General features: G+C 45.1%; 1 protein-coding gene across 9 annotated transcripts in view; it reads left to right on the forward strand.

The window, feature by feature from the left end:
• The first annotated feature begins 2,949 nt into the window (after nt 1–2,949).
• The window catches only part of VWA3A (von Willebrand factor A domain containing 3A), a 54,782-nt gene continuing 37,167 nt past the window's right edge, over nt 2,950–20,564 (forward strand). For 6 of the 9 annotated variants that reach the window (XM_012104246.5, XM_027961503.3, XM_027961502.3 and 3 more), the window contains exons 1-9: nt 2,950–3,044; nt 3,535–3,565; nt 4,634–4,663; nt 8,249–8,336; nt 8,663–8,786; nt 12,745–12,869; nt 12,963–13,040; nt 14,931–14,985; nt 18,712–18,810. In XM_012104246.5, the coding sequence (XP_011959636.3) occupies nt 8,275–8,336; nt 8,663–8,786; nt 12,745–12,869; nt 12,963–13,040; nt 14,931–14,985; nt 18,712–18,810 (543 nt within the window). In that variant the 5' untranslated portion in view covers nt 2,950–3,044; nt 3,535–3,565; nt 4,634–4,663; nt 8,249–8,274. Of the gene's footprint in view, nt 3,566–4,633; nt 4,664–8,248; nt 8,337–8,662; nt 8,787–12,744; nt 12,870–12,962; nt 13,041–14,930; nt 14,986–18,711; nt 18,811–20,564 lie in introns of all 9 variants that reach the window. The other 3 variants (XM_027961501.3, XM_060405809.1, XM_060405810.1) reach the window with 1 other exon arrangement.

Raw genomic sequence — 20,564 nt, forward strand, 5'->3', positions numbered from 1 at the left:
AAAAGGCCATCCCCTATCCTACCTATAGCACTTTAAAAAATCAACTAGCTCTCTTCTACCTTGTTGGCAGGAAATCTATTGGCCACTGGGGACACCCTCAAGTTGTGCAGAGACCCCTGGCTGAAACTTTAGAAAGTCCCCTCTGGTGGTTTGACTGACCCCTCTGGTAGTGAGCCCCTATACTCGTTGCTGCTGAAACATCAGCTACTCTAGGCCGAATGGTCCAATAATCCCCACACTTGGGGCATGGTAACCTTTGGTGAGCTAGAAGCCCCTATGCCTCTGGACTATCTTCCTGGATGTACCAAGGACCCGTTTCCCTTTAGGTCTTGCTATCTCACCACTATGGCTACAAACGCTATGCAGTTCCCTCCTCCCTCTAATTTCAGATCTGATTTCTTGACCTCTGTTTTTCTGGGGACTATTCTCTCTTGCATTGGCTTTCCTCAGTCATGTTTGCCTAGTGTCCCCTTCTTTGGTTAAACCACAACAAAAACAGATCTTTTCATGAGGCTGATTTCACCGTCTGGCTCCAGGACTAGATGCAGAAGCCAGATCTGGCCAATCAGAGTCACCGTGATTGGTTCAGGAATGAGTATATCCTGTGACCAAGCCAAGCCTGGGACTCTCCTGGAAGAGTTGTTCTTTCTTTAGGGTGCTGAAGACTGTGGGGAGGAAAGCTGAGGGCTGACGTCCCAAGTTTGCCAACCACTCCTAAAGAGCCTACCTAAGAATAAAGCCATCACAAAGAAATGGAGACAAATTTCTGAACATAATTTTAGCCTTTGGATCAAGTCATGCCCAAGGCCAAAATTATTCCTGGATTTTTCTGTCTTCTGAGTAAATAAACTCCCTCTTTTCCTTAAGCCAGCTTGAGTTGGGTTTTTGTCTCTTTTTAACTAAAAGAATCTTTATACTTTCCCACTTTCCTCTTGACATTGATACATCCATCACTTCCCATGCTTTGCATGTCATTTTAATCTTTTAAGTGACTTAGGCTTTTACAAAAGACAGAAAAAAACTGTTGACTTCAGGCCACTTCTAAACCTAACAAAACACCTGCAACTGCTTGAGATAGAGGGAAGAAATACAGCAAAATACAAATTGGTGTCTAAAGAAGTATATCACAATATTGTCGGTCTGTTTGGGCTGTTGTAACAAATACCTCAGACTTAGTTGGCTTATAAAAAACAAATTTAACTAGATGCTAACTAGATACATTGTATACCTGAAACTAATGTAGTATGTCAATTATACCTCAATTTTTTAAAAAAGAGGGAAAGAGGATTTTTCTTTCCACCGCAGTGTGCTGCTTGTGGGATCTTAGTTCCCCAACAAGGGATTGAACCCAGGCCCTGAGCATGAGAGTACAGAATATAGTACATATATACTGGAGTATAGTAGATGGCAGGTCCCAAGAACCTAAGGTGTGAGAAAGAGAAATTCCTACTGTGCTCCAACACGAGGCCAATCATGAGCTGTAGACAGTCTGAGGAGAGCCAAGAAAGATGGTACCAGCACAGAGCTTTCTCCTACACTAATCATAAAGCCTGAAAACCTTACTCTGCTTTACCCATCTGGCCCAAATACATCCAGAGTATGTGTCATGTAAACTCAAATAGAAAACAGTAGTAACAATGAACTTTTCAATGTTGGGTTTTACTTCTTGTAAAATGTTGAAAATCCGTTATCCAGGAGCAAAGGATGTTGTGAGGGTGGTAACCCATCTATCTTGAGCCCTTGTGTCTCCAAGAATGGTGCATCAAAGCCAGCCAGCCCCTTCTACCCAGGATTTCCAATCAGGTGGGCCCAAGGACCCTCACCTCTTGCTCACAGGGTAGCCTTTGGCTGGTTTCTCTCGGCATCTGTGGCTCTTCCCTCTTCTGACTTCCTTTTCTCTTTCTAGGCTCCTCCTCTCCTGCCTCATTGGTGTTGACCAAATGCCATGATTTACAGCTGCTATTCTCACCCATAACTAGTCTGCCCAGAGTGAGAGGTGATAAGTGAGCTGTCTCTATTTTGAAGAATTTTGTGTCTGATCTGACCTATAGAGGGATCTTGGGGGGTCAACATCTGAAGGGGTTCTCTATCACATAGTGACTACCACAAGTAGCACATGTTCTAAATTACAAATTCAAGATTCAGTAAGGGAAGATCGTGACTTGAGGAATGACCTGGAGAACAAAAACCAAGTGCAGATCCCTTCGCTACTACAAGCTAGTTAGTTGACATTGAGTACATCACTTCATCTCTCTTGACTTCCATAGAAGAAGCTGGAAAGGTCCCCAACTGTGGGCTAAGAGCTGGTTACATCATAATCACCTGGAACCATTGTTAAAGATTCTTGTTCCCACACTCTGCTACAGTTCTGTATCAGTCTGCCAGATGGGAAGGTATGTATGTTTTCTTAGCATACAACCTAGATGACTGTGATGGGCACCTGGGCTTGGGAACCACTGTAATAGGTGATCTCTTCTTATGCTAAGAGATCACTGAGACTGCTGTTGCATTAGCCAGGTTTGGGTGGAGCTGGAGCTGGTCGGGGTGAGGGACTGCCAGACCTCTCCCAAGGAGTGTGTTTGGAGGGCCCCAGGGAATCTGCAGAAGAGAAGGAAGGTCATCAGCTTTCACGCATGTCACAGGTTCTCTGCTGTCTGTCTTCAGTTCCTAGCACAGGAAGGCAGCAGGCACCAGGGCTCCACTGGTCTAAACCATAGTTTTCCGATGACCCAGAGGTTCTAAAACTAGAGAAGAGGTCCAAATCCTGCTCCTGGCTTTTGTGGGGGTGGAGAAAAGCAGAGTGCCTAGGGAGAGGTTGTTACAAGCAACAAAGTGGTAATTTCTTCCCCAGGGTGAGGAACGTTTTTTCCCATCCCTGCCTCTAGCTGCAGTAGTGCAGTCTGTTACCTTGGACACCAGCTAACACTTCGCGACAGGGCAAGCTTCACTGTTGCTTGGAGGAACTAGAAGCGGGAACCAGGAAAAACAGAGTGCTGGAATGACCAGGGCCCTTCTCCCAAAGTTGGAGAAATAGAGAAATGCAGGTGAGGTTGAGAGTCTCAAGTATTGATAGGGTGGTAAGAGAGAGGGTGAGGGAGGCCCAGACACGAAGCTCTGGGCTGAGTGAGAGAGACTCAGGGAGCCTGGGTCTTAAGCACCTGCTGTCTACATGCCAGGCATTGTGCTAGAGGCTGGGGATACAACAGTAAAAAAGAGAATAATGGGAGAACTGTGACAGTTTGATAGGAGACAGCCAGAGGGCAGGACTAGGAGGAAATTATTTCCTCCTTAGGGGTTGGGGGCAGCAAATGGGGTTCAGGAAAAACTTCTTGGGTTTTCTTATCAAACTTTTGTTGCAAAGGCATTTCTAGAAGTAGATCCAACTTGAGCCAAGAAGGGAATGAATTAGCAAAGTGTATAAGTGAGGTTATCAGGGTGCACAAAAGGATGCAAGATGAGGTAGAGAGGTGAGTAAAGAATAGAGGCAAAAGGAGTGAAAAGTTTTTGAAGAAGATCTGGTCTGCTTGTCTACAGTACTGAGGAGCCACGGCAAGGTTCTAAACAGGTAATAATACAGACAGTTCTGCATATCAGAAAATCATTCTGGCAGCAGATTGTAAAATGGATCGGATCGGGACAAGACTAGAGGTTACTTGGCAGTTAAAAATACAAACCCTGGGTGTGGCTTTATCCTGGATAGTTAGGAGAATCCTAGATCCAGATGTTAGCACATCAGGAACTTAGCTGAAGATTTTCTTTTATCTGCTAATCAGGGCTACCTCTCTCCCTTTGACAAGATGTCGTTTCCTAAGGACCTGTTTTGCATGTTCTCTTCCCCTCCTGTGACCAGTCTCCCAAGGTAACGTGGCCCACATTTGTCTAAACTCTGGACCTGCCCTGAGTACATTTATTCAACAAATGTTTGGGGGGCAATGTTTTTGTAGGCAATGATTACAAAGAACCATTCTAACTTAGTTATGTTAACTAAGTCCCTGCCCTCAAGGATCCTACTTTTAGTGGACTGATGGGTAGGGGAGAGTGGAGCAGAGACATAATAAATATATAGAACATCAGATGATGAAATGTGCTGCAGAGGAAACTAAACAGGGCAGAGGAGGTCCTGTCTGAGGAGGGGCAATCAAAGAAGACGTCTCTGAGGTTTCATTGAGCAAAGGCCTAAGGGCAAGGGCTGTCCAGCTCTGCCTCCCCAGTACCAGGTCTCTCCTGCTCTGAATAGGCACTCTATAAATGTACACAGATGGATGAGTGCTTGAGCCACATGCTGAAGTGCTTGAAGATGTGGCAGGTTTTAAAATGGTATTCCTCATTCATATAGTACTTTGTATTTTACAAAGCTCTTATATATTCTCAGTTTCATCTGAGCCTCTTGATGGAGTTGAAGTTACTATTATCCCCATGCCCTTCTGCCGATGGAGAAACCAAAGGTCCAGTGCTCCTTTAGCACGCCACATTGTTATGTTAGTTTTATGCAGCCCAAATACCCCTCCATCAGCCAACACAAGTCACCCCAGAATCCAGTTGTGCAAGCCTCTGAGTTCATTAGGTTGTTAGAAAAGAGGGAACTGAGCCTGATGGGGCATCCAGTGTTCACGAGGCCTTTCTATTCCAACAGGCTCAGCCACCGAGAGTTTCCCGGCTAACTGTAAGTAGAGCCAGCTGTGGTTCGAGATATTGCCATACTATCTTGGTGCTTCCCAGAAAAGAAAACTCTTCTGAATAAAAGATTAAAGACCCAAAGGAGAAAAACAAGTTGCTGAACCATCATTATGTTGCTATGTGTGTGCTTAGTCGTGTCTGACTCTTTACAACCCCATGGACTGTAGCTTACCAGGCTCCTCAGTCCATGGAATTTTCCAGGCAAGAGTACTGGAATGGGTTGCCATTTCCTTCTCCAGGGGATCTTCCCAACCCAAGGATTGAATCCGGGTGTCCCACAGTGCAGACAGATGCTTTACCATCTGAGCCACCAGGGAAGCCCCTTTACCACTGAGCCACCTGGAAAGTCCCTGAACCATCATTAAACTATTTAATGTTTGTATGAGAACACCCACTCCGATATTAACCTTCAACTCCATCTGGAGATTCCCACTGGCTGTGTTTTAGGCAATTTTTGTTTGTTTGTTTGTTGTTTGTTTGTTTCAAATAACAAGAAACCTAAATGAAGTTGCCAGGCAGTACTAGTGATATGGGTTTGATCCCTGGGTTGGGAAGTGGAGTGCAATCCAGTCCTGTATTCTTGCCTGGAGTATCCCACAGACAGAGGAGCCTGGCAGGCAACAGTCCAAGGGGTCACAAAGAGTCGAACACGACTGAAGCAACTTAGCACACAGAAAGCAAAAAGGGAGGAATTAGAAGGAATTCCTACAAAAAGGGAGGAATTAGGAGGAACAAGTATCTAATGGAACCCAAGAACAGGAAGTGAGGTCAGTTCTTCAAAAACCAAGGTTTACTTCCCCTCCTCAAAATATTTACTGTCTACCAGTCCCTGCTCTCATGTAATTTATAATCTCATGGGAGAAAGATGCCAATTTTAAAAAAATCACACTAATGAATGTATTATTCTAAATTAAGTACTTTCAAAGAAAGGAGCACAGTTCTGTGATAGTTTACATAACACAAGAAACCTGGAATAGAGTAGGATGGTGGGGAAGACTTCGCAGAAGTGAAGTGTGAGCTGAAGAGTCAAGGATGAGTAACTGGGGGCAAGGAGGGGAAGAGAATGTTCAGAGCAAAGCCAGCCCATGAAAAAGTCCTGTGACTAGAGGAAATGTGCAGCATTGTGGGGTCTGAAGGGGAAGGGGAGCTGTGGGACACAGACATGGTGAAGGGAGGTAGGGTGGGAAAGCTGGAGAGGTCAGTGGACAGCGGCCAGAGCCTGTGAGCCTCAAATGCCATTGTTATTATCTTAATCTTTATTCTAGAAATAAAAGGAAGACTTTGAACAGTTTTCATCAAGAGGCAGAAGAGGGGGTGTGACTTTGGGTCTGTGGGGTTTTTTGGCTGCAATTTATGGCTTGTGGGATGTTAGTTCCCTGATCAGGGATTGAACCCAGACATGGCAGTGAGCACACAGTATCCTAACTACTAGTTCACCAGAGACTGCCCTGAATTTCTGTTTTTAAAAAGTCACTCTGACTTCAGTGAGAAGAGATTAGATGGGAGAACTGAGGGGATATAGGGAAGCCACTTAGGATCTACTGCAGTCATCTATGGCAGAGGTGACAGCAGCCTCAATGCGAGAAATGTCAGTGGAGACAAGTGGTGAGATTTGAGAGAGGTAAAATTTACAAGGTTAGCGACTTCCCTGTCAGTCCAGTGGTTAGGACTCTGGCTTCCACTGCAGGGGGCACAGGTTCGATCTCTGGTGGCAGAAGTAAGATCCTGTATGTGGCACAGCATGGCCAAAAAAAAAAAAAAGGCAAGATTAGATGATAGAGTGGATATGGGGAATGAGGCTTTCAAGAATAATTCATTTCTGACTCATATAATTAGATGGATGGTGGTTCTTTTCTCTAAGTTAGAGAACAAAGACCAGAGGTTAGTGTGTAGGAAATTTGAATTCAGTCTTGGACATGCTGAGTCCAAGTTGCTCCAGGTGGAAATATCCAGTGTAATTGAACACATAGGTCTGGAGTCAGAGTGAGAGGTCTGGGCTTTTGACATGCAACTGGGAGTCACTGATGTACAGATGACAGTTGAAGTCAAGGACAAGGATGTTTGCCTAGGAAAAGAGAAGAAAGTGAGAGGAGAACTGTGTGCATGATTTAGCCTTGAGGAACACCAACTTAAAATGCTCAGGTAGAAAAGGCGAGCCTGCAAAAGAGACTAGGAAGGGGCAGAGAGAGGAGGGAGCCGGGAGAGAAAGGCCCCAGGGAAACCAAGGCCGGGAATGGCCCTGCCCTCAACTTGGCTCTGAAGACAGCCTTTCCCTGCTTCTGAATGTACATGGTGGCCTCACAGCTCTTCATTCTGAATTCCCAAAGGGAGGATCTGATTGATCTGTCAGGCCCGTGTGTACCACTAACCCCATAAGCTGCAAGCAGTAGCTACAGGGACCCACCCTCTGAGTGCACAGGCAGTTATCAGAGGAAAAACTCGGCCTCATCTTAATGTTTTCCCTGTCCACTCCCCCATCCTCTAAGTCGTTATGGGCACTTGCTGTCTTCTCTGCCTACTTCACTTGCTGTCCTCTCTGCCAGACTTTTCATCGGCTACCTCCTTTTCATCCTTCAAGAAAGCCTAAGCTCAGGCCTCCCCTGGTGGTCCAGGGGTTGACTCCACCTTCCAGTTCAGGGAGCATGAGTCAGATCCCTGGTTGGTGAGCTAAGGGACCACATGCCATGGGGTGTGGCCAAAATTAACAACAACAAAAAGGTCTAAGCTCAAAAGATACCTTCACTGACCACCCTACCTATGCAAAGGAGATTCCTGATTACTCTCTATCCTTCCTTCATAACACGTTCCACAGTTTGTTATTACTATATTTAATTTTTAAATTTTATTTATTTTTTTGGCTGCCCTGAGTCTTCACTGCTGCACAGGCTTTCTCTAGTTTGGGTGAGTGTGGGGGGCCTACTCTCTAGTTGCCGTGCGAGGGCTTCTCATTGCAATAGCTTCTCTTGTTTGGAGCACAGGCTCTCAGGCTCGAGAGCTCAGTAGTTGTGGCTCCTGGGCTCTAGAGCACAGGCTTAGTAGTTGTGGCGCATGGGTTTGGTTGTTTCATGGCATGTGGGAATTTCCTGGACCGGGGGTTGAACCTGTGTCTCCTGCATTGGCAGGCAGATTCTTTACCACTGAGCCACAAGGGAAGCCCCTACTATATTTAATTTTTAACATCAGTCTCTCCTTCTGGCAGGACAAGGACAATGTCTAGCTCCATGATTGTCAGCTGGGGATGACTGTGCTCCCCAGAGACATTAGGCCACGCTTAGAGACATTATTAGTTGTTACAATCTGAAGGGCAGGGATGCTCCTGGCATCTGATACGTAGAGCATTCTTCAGTGCACGGGACAACCCCACGACAAATAATCATCCAAAATGTCAGAAGCCCTGAAGTTGAGAACACTTTTGTCATCTTCTTCACCATTGTATCCGCAGCATCAAGTAGGCGTTCAATAAGAACTTACTGAATGAATGAATTATAGAGTTGAGCTGAATATATATGCCCTCCAAGGCCATTGCCTACATGTTGCACTCATCCCTTTCTGGTATTATTTTGCTCCCTAGGGAAATAAGCACTGGATGTTTTTATAATGGCCACACAAATTAGTGATGTCTTCCATAGTCAAGACAGTACATTTCTGGAAAATCACTGGTAAGCATCTTCTCTGATTTTTCCAAATGAAATCAACAACAGTAACATTTTTTTTCTTTTCATGAGAGTTGAGGGGGAAATACGTGCCTTTAAGTGAGACTGGGTAAATGATAATTGCATCATCTTACACCTGAGGGCTTCAGTTACCTAACAACCAAAACAATAAAATAAAATGTCTTATGAACTTGGAGCCCACATTTTATCAAGATGTACACAAGAAACTTCCCCTGTTACTACACAGAAATAAAAATGCTTCTGGAGGCCCTGACAATGTGGCATCAATGTCTGGCACCAGGGCATTGATCAAATGACTTTGTGTTTTGTAGCATGAGGAGAAACAATGACAGAGATCCGAAGAAGCAGTTGAACCAGAAGAATATCAATGAACGTGGCCAAAAGCTAGACAATGGACTCCTGGTTACGCATGTTAACCAGACACAGGACTTACTGGTAAAAACCATAAGTGCTTCTACTGAGCAGCCGTGTTCACAAATCATAGCTGGGAATGCAGAATGTATTTCTTTCTTCATGTAGGATCTCAGGACTAGTTAAGAATTCATCTCTAATCTCCTGTCTTTAAAAATTACTAAAGAATCTCTATGCTATTTATAGAAATAGTATAGCCTTCTTGGCCATATCATCAAATATTCAGGAGGGTGTGAAGATGCTGTCCTTGTTATCAAAGCTTGTAGACTAAGGAATTTAATTCTAAGATTCTCCTTCCTGAGATTTGTTTTTCTTGTAGGATTTCCTAAAAAATCTAAACCCAAAAATCAGTTTCGGGAAGTGCTATTGGAGTGAGAGAGTTATGGCAGGAGAATTAACCTCTAGAATAACCAGAACTGTGGTCTTAGGCTGACTCCCAGCATGTTGATGAGCTGTCTTCTCATGGTGGTGAGTGGATTGTCTAGAACTCACAGCTCACTCTACCGTAGAAATAATTGTCATCGGCGGCTGTCAGCGCAAGCCTGGCCCATAACTCTCTACCTATACTAGAGTTTAACAAAAATCTTTTGAAATGATAATCAGTCAAAAACAATACAGTTTTAATGCTGGTGATTAAAAATCAGGAAAATAGTTGTGTTTTACTTTTCTCAAATATTGGCACTAACAGGAAAGCAAGTTTAATTACAAGAAAATGAGCAAAGGTCAGTAGTGTCTGGAGATTCTGAAGCATTCTCTCAGTGACCTTAGATGTTGATACTAAGAGTATCTATTTCACCTAATTTCTTATCAAATACATGACTTCCCAGGTGTACAAGGACCACTCTTACTTATCAGCCACAACCGGGGCCTCATTTACATCACAAACAAATTGCAGTGAGAAAGAGAGAATGGATTGCCCCAACAAAGATCATACTCTTTTGTACGTCAAGCACTTCCTTTAGCGTGTCATCAGTATGTCTACAGTCAAAATCCATAATGTGTTTAATGGTGCTCAGTCGCTCATTCGTGTCCAGCCCTTTGCCACTCCATGGCTCCTCTGTACTTGGAATATCCCAGGCAAGAATACTGGAGTGCGTTGTCATTCCCTTCTGCAGGGGATCTTCCCTATCCAGGGACTGAACCCGAGTCTCCTGTATTGGCAGGTGGGTTCTTTTCCACTGAGCCACCAGGGAAGCCTGTGTCTAATAGTAACTCTTCAAACATCAGCAATACAAAATCCATGTCCTAAAGCATGATGGAACATTTCAAATGCAAGTAAAATGGAAGAAAAGGGGGAATGAGAAGTCTACCTGTTTCTGTTACAAACTAGGGAGGTGGTTGTCCTGAAAGATGAGAAGAGTGACATCTAGTGGTTATATGATGTACAGCAGCAGCTCCCTAAGTGTGGGGCTAAGATTACAGGCAACATTAATTAGCAGAGAGAAATAATGAGAAAATTGTCTTTTCAGTCAGTTCTCTCTCAGTCCTTCACAAAGACAGTCAGAGTTTGGTGGTAAATTTAAAGGCCATATAGTATGTGTGATTGTGAGCATGACTCAAGCTATACTGCTTGGCTCTGAATCCCATTTCCACCTCTTACTAGCTATATGACTTTGAACAAATTACTTAATCCTCAGTACTTCAGTTTCCTTGTTGGTTAAATGAGGTTAACAATGATGAAACCTGTTTCACAGACATAAATAATATATGTGAAGTGCTTGTCACGTTAAAGCAGCGCTATTAAGTGTTGCTCTAATTATTAGCGTTTTTCACACTTTAGCAGTTGCTAATTTCCTTTTGAAACAGAGGGTGAGCAGGCCTCAGGCACAGATGTAAGGCACCCAATGCTGTCTAGCTGGAATAGGGCAGCAGCCGTTTATTTTCACTGTCCATTTGTTCGTTACCTTCTCTGTGTGTGTGTTGCTCACTCAGTCAAGTTCAACTCCTTGAGATTCCATGAACTGTAGTCTTCTGTCCACCAAATATGAGGGGAAACAAGAGTCATTGTTAAGCACTGTTTGGTGTAGGAGATGCATGGCTTGCCCAGCATCACAAAGCTAGTAAGTGGGGGGCCCAGGACTGCACTCCCTTCTTTCCTCTCTTTCTTCCTCTGCCGGTTCCTCCTTCAGAATCCTCTGTCAGATCTAATTCTGTCTAAGGCAGCTTGGTCAGCCACAGCAGGTAATTTCATCCCCTTGTCCACCACCTCACCCTCTGCAGTGACAGCCCGACAAAGACAAGCCCAAGCAGGACCCACTCAGGGTTTCAGCAGGTGCACAGGAGACGGGCAAAGCCATCCTTGGGTGTAGACAGGGCCGTGGTGGGCTAAGCAGCGCAGGTCCTTTCCACAGTCATCGGACACTGCAGGGTGGTTTCTCACTGTGGGTCTGAGCCAGCCTCCCCTGACGATGGGATTCCTCACCCCGAGTCATGGCCAACCCTGGCAGCATGTAAGGCCCATTGACTCATTCAGACAATGGTGCTTGTGCTGGAAGCTCTCGCAGAATCCCTGTCTGAGCCAGGCCTTGCACCGTTCCAGGCTCCTCTTGTGTCACACACACCCTGTGTTCACTACACACTCGTCACCGTGGCCACCCTTCTGTTCTGGAAGAACCCTGACCCAGCCCCAAGTCTGCCTCTGCCTGGAATGTGCATTCCCAGGGTCGCACAGGGCTGCCTCGTGGACTTTCAGGAGGACCTTCTCTGACCCCCATCTCAGCTAAAGTGACTCCCCATCTCCACCCTAGTCATTTTCTGTCACATTCTCTTGCCCCACTTTCTTAATATAACTGTTCCTTGCTAAAATTATATACATTGATTTTGCTTTTCTTTACTAACCCTCTATCCACACTAGAATGTGAGCTCCAAAAAGACAGGAACATTTCTATCTTGTTCACACTGTAGCCCTAGCACCTCAAAACAGGGCTCAAAACAAGGAAAATGGGCTCAGAGCCTTATGTCAGCTCTCTCCCACCTTCTGGCTCCCAGAACATATCAGCGATGTTGAGTGCTTGCTGGCAATGACTTCAGCTCTATCACCAAGGCCACCACCCACATCCTGCGCTTAGCATTATGTAAGGGACACAAGCACCACTAGGCACAAGCAAGGGGGTTTGTTCATTTCATGGCCAGACTCCTGTGAATTCTAGGAAATTCTTCCACTAAAACTTTTACCCTCTGCTCTTGTGTCTGGCCTCTGGAACAGACAGGGAAACTTATTCCCTCTTCTATTAGTCAACAAATATTTGTGGAGGATCCCTCAGACTGAGAGGGAGGCAGAACTCTTATATCTGAAAAGATACAGAGAATGCAAATACAGAAATAAACAAACACACCACCGTCACTTGTGTTTGGCAAAGACTCAAAGGCAGGCAGGGAAATAGGTAAACTTTAGAGTGAAAAGAATGAGGAAGCTTCAGGTGTGCCCTGAAGGAGCAGGCACACAGAAGCCAGAGATGAGCTAACTAGAACCTGGGCATCTCCTGTGACTGGTTTGGGAGCATGCTTGGCTTTCTCTGGCTGGTCCTGAGCTGGAAAAGGGGATGAAATAGGAAAGGTGGCAGCCCCGTCACAGTCCTGACCTCCTGATCCAGTTGCTGGAGAGGTTATGGTTTGGCTCCATGGACTGGTTGCTACAGAGGATGTGGGTCAGAGTCCTGAAGTCATGCAGGGTCTAGCCACTGTGTGTTTGTATATTCAGTCTCTCACAAGGCAGGATGTGGTGAGTGACCCTTGACTCCTCTGGGGACATACTGGGCATGAGGTGAGGGATGGGAACCAGTATCATCGGGGGCAGGTGGCCCACAGCAGGCCTCTCTGCACATGTCTGTTGCCTCAGCAAGGCGAGTTCCTGAACAGACTCTCTTGGGTAGGACCAGTCAGGCTGGCACCCCCGGGGCTCCCCATGGAGAGACCTAAAACACTCTGAGCTTTGCCTTCTCTTTTCCCTGTTTTTGCCTTGACTCTGGCTTCTGTTTCACAGAGGCTGCAGGGGGATGAGACCCAGCCTTCAGTCTGGGAGAATTCAGAAGACTGGCTTTCAATGCACAGTTTAAAGTCTAAGAAACTCACTTTTGCTGACCTGATATGCCAGGGCACATCCGTGCTGTAAGTCCGAAGCCACTCCCCTCCCCAAAGCCTGTGAGACACGTCCAGCCCCCTGAGCCCAAGAGACCCTTTCATGAGACTTTGCTTCTTCAGGGAGGAGGCCAGCAGTGTCACAAAGAAAATGCACTTCCCCACCCAGACCGTCCACCAATTTGAAGCCAAGCTTTCTGAGTAAGTATGTTTCTCGTGTCCTCCCAACAAGCCCAGAGCTCAAGAATTACCTGGTTTCAGCTCTCTGAAAGTGACTGTGTTCAAAAGACAGGCTCTGTTGGACCCGTGGGCAGTTCTCTTCCCAGTTCTGGCTTCAATGTCTTCTTTTGTCAAATAAAGAAGGTTGAACTATATCAGTTTTTCTCACCCTCTTAAAACCCATGGCCCCTTTGGATGAAACCTCACTGCCTCATCTGATGTGTAACAATTAAGAGTGACAGATTGATTGGGTTCATATCTTTATAGATATATGTTAAAAATATTCAGGTCCCCCCACTTCCAAACCAGTGTTGTTGTTGTTGTTTTAATGTGGACCATTTTTAAAGTCTTTATTGAATTTGTTACAATATTACTTCTGTTTGCATTTTGGTTTTGGGGTCATAAGGCATATGGGATCTTAATTCCCCAACCAGAGGTTGAACTCTCACCCCTTGCATTGGAAGGCTAAGTCTTAACCACTGGACCATCAGGGAAGTCCCTGAACCAGATTTTTTTTAAAGCTTCTTTTTACTTTTTTTGGCTTCACTTCACAGCCTGTGGCATCCTAGTTCCCCGACCAGGAATCGAACCCAGGCCCTAAGCAGTGAAAGAGCAGTGTCCTAACTCCTGGACCACCATGGAATTCCCCCAAACTAGATTTTGTTAGCACCATCCCCTGTGTAGCAATTGCTTGCTTGATTACTGCTTGCCTGAGATTTCTTCAAAGGTTAGAATAATAAAGAACCAACATTTATTCATGTGTCAGGAATTCTGCTAAAGGCTGCACACATTATCTTATTTAATCTTCACAACTCAAAAAATAACATTATTCTCAAGACAGTTAATGGAAAATCAATTGCTAAATGACCAATTTGTCAAACTTATCAAAGCACTTTAACTGTAACCTTTATAGCAAATTTTATTGAGTTGGAAGTTTAAACAGATTTTAAAGATTTCTGTAGTATTTTTGGTTGATTGGTTTTAATTGTGAATCCAGCATTTTAAGGAATGTTCTATTCAGTTAACTGGTCATTTGGCAAATTGATTTTCAGAGAATTCGTTTCAAGTAGACTAAATTTCAGCAAACTGACTTGAATAAAGTCTTATTATTATCTTCACATTGGAGATGTTGAAACTGTAGAGTTTACCATAGCTGTCCAAGTCACACAGCTAGTAAACAACACAGCTGGGTCTCAAAGACAAGCACATCTCATCATGGAGCCCATGCTTTTTGCCTGCACCTACTTGTGTGTCTTATGACTCTGCCCACTGCCCCTCATCCATGAGTTCATGACCAGAGGCCCATTTCTGGGCCCCCCAAATCCCACCTACCTCAATGAGGTCAATTCAGTTAAATTCAGATGACTGAGCCCTTCACTTGAGCACGTGTTACAGGCTGATCTCCAAATAGCCATAGGAATAGTCTGCGATGAGGGAAACTCTAGAAGTTCCCCTGGCCACTTACTATTCAAAACCAGTTTTTTGTTCATCAATCCACTGAGAAACTGACGCTGAGCAGCCTCAGTTGTGCACTTATTATTATGTCCAGGTGACTAGAAGTCTAACCTGAGAAGACACAGATTTGAGAAGAGCAAGAATGTTCTTCCACCTTCCTCATGAGAACCTTCCCCCATCCTGCACAGACTGACCCTCCCTTGAAGCACTAATCCTTTCCACAATCCCCCCCATAATTTGCCCCAGCAAACAAAGACCTTCAGTTTTTTCTGGGCTAGATTTTGCCATATATTCTCCCAGTGCCTTAAACACATTAAAAGAAATAAATTCCCACTGCATTTTCCTTTGGTATGTGAGTGGGCATTGCTCGGTGCTGGAACTCACCTTGGGTGACAAGTCTTCCTTGTGTTTTAACAGAGCTATTGAACTCTATCAACAGAGAATTCAGTGGCTCACAGAAAACAGCAAGAAGGTAATAGATTTTTTTCTTTGCCTCCTTTCAGTCATTGCATCTGTATTTGTTGGAACCCTTTCTGTTGCAAGTAATAGACCTCCAATTTACATTAACCAAACCCAAAAAAGGAATCTCTAGACCTACAGAAATGAAAAGCCCAAACACAGCTGTATCCTAGGGTTCAAATGACGTTATTCTTTGTCTCTGAGCTCTGCTTTCCTCTGAGTTGGTTTTACCCTCCGTAAGACTCTCCCCAGTCTTGGGAAGATGCGGGTCACCAGCAGCTCTCAGCTTACATGTCACTGAAGTGGTGGCCTTCCTTTCCCAGTGCGCCCTCCCAAGTCCTGGGACTGACTCTCTCTGGGCCAATTTAGACCAATCCACCATAGCCAACAGGGTGAGATACACTGACTACTTAGGCCCGGAACTAGTGCTCACTCCTGGGGAAAGACAGGGGTCAGGGTAGTTGGGGAGAATGGGTGAGATCTCCCCAAACAGACTGAGAAAGGGAGACAGATGGGTACACTTGGAAAGCCAGAGAGCTGTTACCAAAAGAGGAAACATCCTGGGTGAGAACTGCTGAAGCTCCCCTGGACCATTTAAGCTCAGACCTTTAGTGAGATTTACAACTAAGGCTGATCATCCAGAAGTAACTTTTGAAAGTTTGATTAAATGTTTCCCTCAGACCTAAAGGGTAGAAGAGTGATCATAACAAATTAACCTTGATTTTGCTTCCCTATTTGTTTTAGCCTATGTTCTTCCAATTGATGCCTTTCTGGCCCACCGTTTGCTTTCACCTTAGGCAATCCTTAGCCACCTTGTGGCTTCCCTGGTCACTCAGATGGTAAAAAATCTGTCTGCAATGTGGGAGACCCAGGTTCAATCCCTAGGTCAGGAAGATCCCCTGGAGAAGGAACCAGCAACCTACTCCAGTATTCTTGCCTGGAAAATCCCAGGAGTCTGGCGAACACTGAGGTGGCCAAGAGTTGGACATGACTGAGTAACTACATGATATGATGATGTGATAGGCAATCCTCAACTCTTTATTTATTTATTTACTTCTAATTTACTTTTGGTTGTGCTGGGTCTTTGTTGCTGTGCACGGGTTTTCTCTAGCTGCGGCTAATGGGGGCTATTCTTGAGTTGCAGTATGTAAGCTTCTCTTATTGCAGACTTCAGTAGTTGCTGTTGTGGATTTCAGTAGTTGTGGTACACAGGCTTAATTGCCCCGCAGCATGTGAAATCTTCCCACACCAGGGATTGAACCCAAGTCCCCTGCCTTGGTAGGCAGATTCCTAACCACTGGACCACCAGGGAAGTCCAATCCCAAACTTTTGTTTTAAAGCCTGAGATAGGTGAGTGCTGAAATTCATGCTCCCCAACCCCAGCCCCCACCTGTACACAAGCCCAGTAGGTGACAATACAGTGCTAAGGCTAGCTGCCTGAGCCGATTCCAGGGTGCCGTCTACATCTCAGATCCAGAACCCTCTTCTCTCGCTTAAGGCAGGTCAACAGATGCACATCTCCAGCTGTAGTACGCCCCCTCTGGTCGGTCACGGTAACACAGGCAGAGAGGGACGACAGCCTCACCTCCTCCGTAAACATCAGTTCAGGGAACGGAGCTCTCTCACCCGGTTACGGTTACGCCCATCACACTTGTCCTGGCACGTTCGACAGAGGCGCAGGGATTGCTGGTTGGGTCCTTCTTCCCCTTATCCTTCTCTGATGGAGTTATTGAGGAGCCAGGGAAATAAGCCCCAGTTGGATTCCAGGGAAGGAATCACTTGTAAGTGAACTCACGAATTCTTCTGGGTGCTTCCGCACCTGACGTGATGCATAGTCCATCACTTGACCCAATTCTGGACTCTGCTGTCCCCAAAACCACACTTCCTTGGGTGTCTGTTTCCATGTCTGCAGAGGATAAATGCAGGGGTTATAAACCAGTAGCTTGCAGGCAAATCTGGCCCTACAGCCTTGTTTTTCCTGGCCTCAGTAGTTTTGAATATTGTTTAAATTAGTTGTCAAGATTTTTAAATCCTGCTATTTCCCTTTTATGTCTACTTTCAGTCTTCTCTTGAAAAAACTTAGGGCTCTCTGGCATCACTGGGTTCCAGTTCCCTCTCATGTACTCTTCCAGTTTTTTCTCTGGGATAAATTTCTGGAATTTCAATGGCTAGGTTTAAGGGAATGCGTCTGTCAATTATTAAAGTTCTAAAGTCAGCTTTCTCAAAATTTTAAGGGATAGAACTGGCCCCAAATTTGAACTCCTTCTGGCCCCTGAAAATTGGCAATGTCCTGGGAAGCTTCATACTTCATCTGTTTTTAGATGAACAAATATTGTTTGAATGATTACAGCATATCAGACACTTTTTCCAGGACTGGGGATTCAAACATGACTAGTACAAAGCTCCCACTTTCACGGAATTTATGGTCCGGGGGAGAGGACAAATCGCATACAAAGTTAGTTTGTGATGGTGCTATAAAGAAAAATAAAGCAGGATGAGGGATGAGAGGGAGGGATAGAAGCAGGGATGTTTAAATAATAGGATAGTCCAAGAGGAGACATTTGAACAGACACCTAAAGGGAGGGAGGGAGTGATGTTGAGATTGAGGGAGAAGGTTCCAAGCAGAGGAAACAGCTAATGCTAAGGCCCTGAGACAGGAACATATTTGACCTGTTCCAGAAGCAGCAAGCAGGCCCATGCAGCTCTTGACTTTGTCTCAAGAGCCCAGAGTGAGCATTTGGAGAGTGGATGGGGTTAGGGGCAGGCTCAGATCAAGAAGACCTTGCTGAGTTCAGATTTTATTCCAAAGATGAGCGTTTTAAGCACGGGAGTGACATGATCTGACTTCAGTTTCAAAAAGATCACTCTGTATGCTTCATAAATTGACCATAGACAACAAAATCTAGGTGGAAAGGATGGTGGCTTAGATCCAAGGGTCAGGTATGGAGATGGGATGAGAACTGATGGATTCAGGGTATGGTTTGGAGGCAGAACTGGCAGGACTTGCTGATGGATTGGGTAAGTTTAGGGCCAGAGTGCCTAGGTGAATGTTAAATGCCATTTACTGAGGTGGGGAAAACTAAGTATGTAACAGATTTAAAGAGGAACAATAACTTAGATATCCAATAAAGCAAGATTTAAGGCAAGCATCCAGTGGAACCTACTGCCCTAGAGAACTATCAATTTCATATGAATGAAAATTCCAATTCACAATGCAGCTATAACAGGAAGAACAGTTACGAGGTGAATCAAACAGCATTGACATGTAGCTAGAAATAGCTGTTGGAAACATAATTAGAAATTCACAGAAATACCACTGCAGCTAGAGAACTTAACACATCTGCTTTTGATTGGTAGAATAGGCAGAAAATAAATAAGGATATAGAGAAATGAAATAAGATAAGCTGATGTAATTAGATGTCAAACTATCTTACAAAGGCTGCTTTTCTACAGTCTCCAAACTTTCTTTAATGAACACGAATTACTTTATAAAAGTGGACAATAAGTATTAAGGGGAAAAAACTTTAAATAAGTTGTCACAAATAGAAGCAGATAATGCCCCAAACTAAAACCAAGACACCTAGTTTTTGCGCTCTCCTCTACAAAATGGGTCTTCCTTGTGTGGCCTCTTGTTGAGGCTGGAGTGCGCTTGACTTTCTGCTTCAACAAGCTGCCCAATGAAAGGTTTGCAGAAGCACAGAGCTGCGCTGGTTGTTCTGCATGCCCTCTCTGATTTTAGGCATTTGGCCTCATCAAGGGGGCCAGAGTTGGCATTCTCATTGACGTGGCAGCTGTCAGCAGTGACCCTCAGCAAGAGGAGTTCCAAAATGACCTCATGGTAAGTCTCTCTGGCACAAAGAAGTACCTGGAACCACCACCTCCTCCCCACCCTCTATCCCTAGTTCCTCCCCACCCTCCCTTGTGAGCTTGCTAATGGCTTTGTTGATAGCAAGTGCAAAATGAAGTGTTTTGCAAAGAACAGTTCACACTTAATTAGCACCTACAGTTAAAAAAATATGTTGAGTTCTGCGAAACCCAGCCTCAGAGTCATTCTCAGTTGCAGTGTGAGCCTCTAGTATTCACGCTGTGGCAGTCCCTACCAACTTGACTGTCTCAACAGCCAGTGCTCCCTGGAAAGAGGTTGCGGAGGTGGGGATCAGTTGGACTGACTCCAGCACAGTCTTCTAGCCTCTTCATGATGAGGAGCGATCCTGGTTGCTTTGGTCGTAACTGAGAACCTAAGCGCTCTAGGGCCAAATCCCAGGCACCTCCACCACTTCTGGGCTGTGCGACTCTGTTATCTCATCTGTGAAACAGGGACGATGACTCTCACCACCTCACAGGGTCGCGAGAGGACAAAAGGAGCCCAAGCAAATGAAGCACTCAGTACAAGAGTCTGGCATCGACAAAAGCCCCTGTAGTCTCTGAGAAGTGATGTGGAGGGTCTGTTTTCTTAGAGGAACCTCTAAGCTTTGAATGAGACCTGAGCAGCCGTAGCTGGTCCCAGAATCCTACAGAGGGATCAAGATGGGCCAGTTTCCAGACTTGTCCCTGTTCCTGGTCTCAGCAGGTGTCAGGGAACCAGTGTCAGTGCAGATTGCCCTTCACAACATCCCTGGGGCCCAGTTTCCAGAGATACCCCTGGTGGCCTGGTTCAGTATTAACCAACGCAGAGCTCATGGTGGTGATAACAGGTAATGGTTCTAGGTGGCCGATGATAGCTTATGGTGAACGGTGTTGGATTTGTGATCTCTGAAGGAGAAAATTTCTCTTTGGGACCAAAGACTTAGCTTCAGTCACTCAGAGCTTTGTTTTATTACAGTGAAGATGGGACAGAGAAAGCTTCTGACATAGACATCAGAAGGGGACAGAGAGTGCCCCGCTAGTTTGGGTGGGGCTTTATATACTCTTCCATTTGGTTACCAACAGTAGATCAAAAGAGGATCTCAAGGTTGTAAAAGTCTTACCAGGCCCACTCCCACAACATACATCTTAAGATAGCAGGATTAGTCGGTGCTTTTTGTTCAGAAGGACAAACATGCCCTTGAGCAAGATACACTGCTGTTATATAATCATTAGCACAGAGCTTAGGGAAAAACATACCCTTGAGCAAGATGTGTTGTTTTGTTGTGCAGTCATTAGCTCTAGGCTTAAAGAAAGTTAGTCTTAAGGCGAAATAGATTGTTGTCATAACAATGCAAAGTTTAAGGGGAGAAAAGTCTTAGGTGACTAAGATGAGAGAATGTAGGAAAAAAAGTTTGTCCCTTCCTCCTCCTCAAGGACCCTGGTCTCCTTATCAGTGTACCTAAGAATAAGCTCTCTCACTGGGAAGGAGAGGGAAGCGTTATCTTACTGTTGGATGCTCACCAGGCTGAGCCTGAGAACACCCAATAGGCTGGCTCTGCACCCATCACTCCATCACAAATTCACAGCAACCACTGCCCCCCCACCTCTGTGCTCCTCCCTGGGTGCCACGTGTAAATGGTTCAGCCATTGCACATGCTGAAGTGGGTGTTCATCCCAACCACACCTATGACCCAAGTGTGCGGCAGTTGCTCCAGAAGAGGTCTTGGGTCTGCAGTCAGTGGGAGT

This window comes from Ovis aries, chromosome 24 (assembly GCF_016772045.2).
Source record: "Ovis aries strain OAR_USU_Benz2616 breed Rambouillet chromosome 24, ARS-UI_Ramb_v3.0, whole genome shotgun sequence".
Taxonomy (NCBI): domain Eukaryota; kingdom Metazoa; phylum Chordata; class Mammalia; order Artiodactyla; family Bovidae; genus Ovis; species Ovis aries.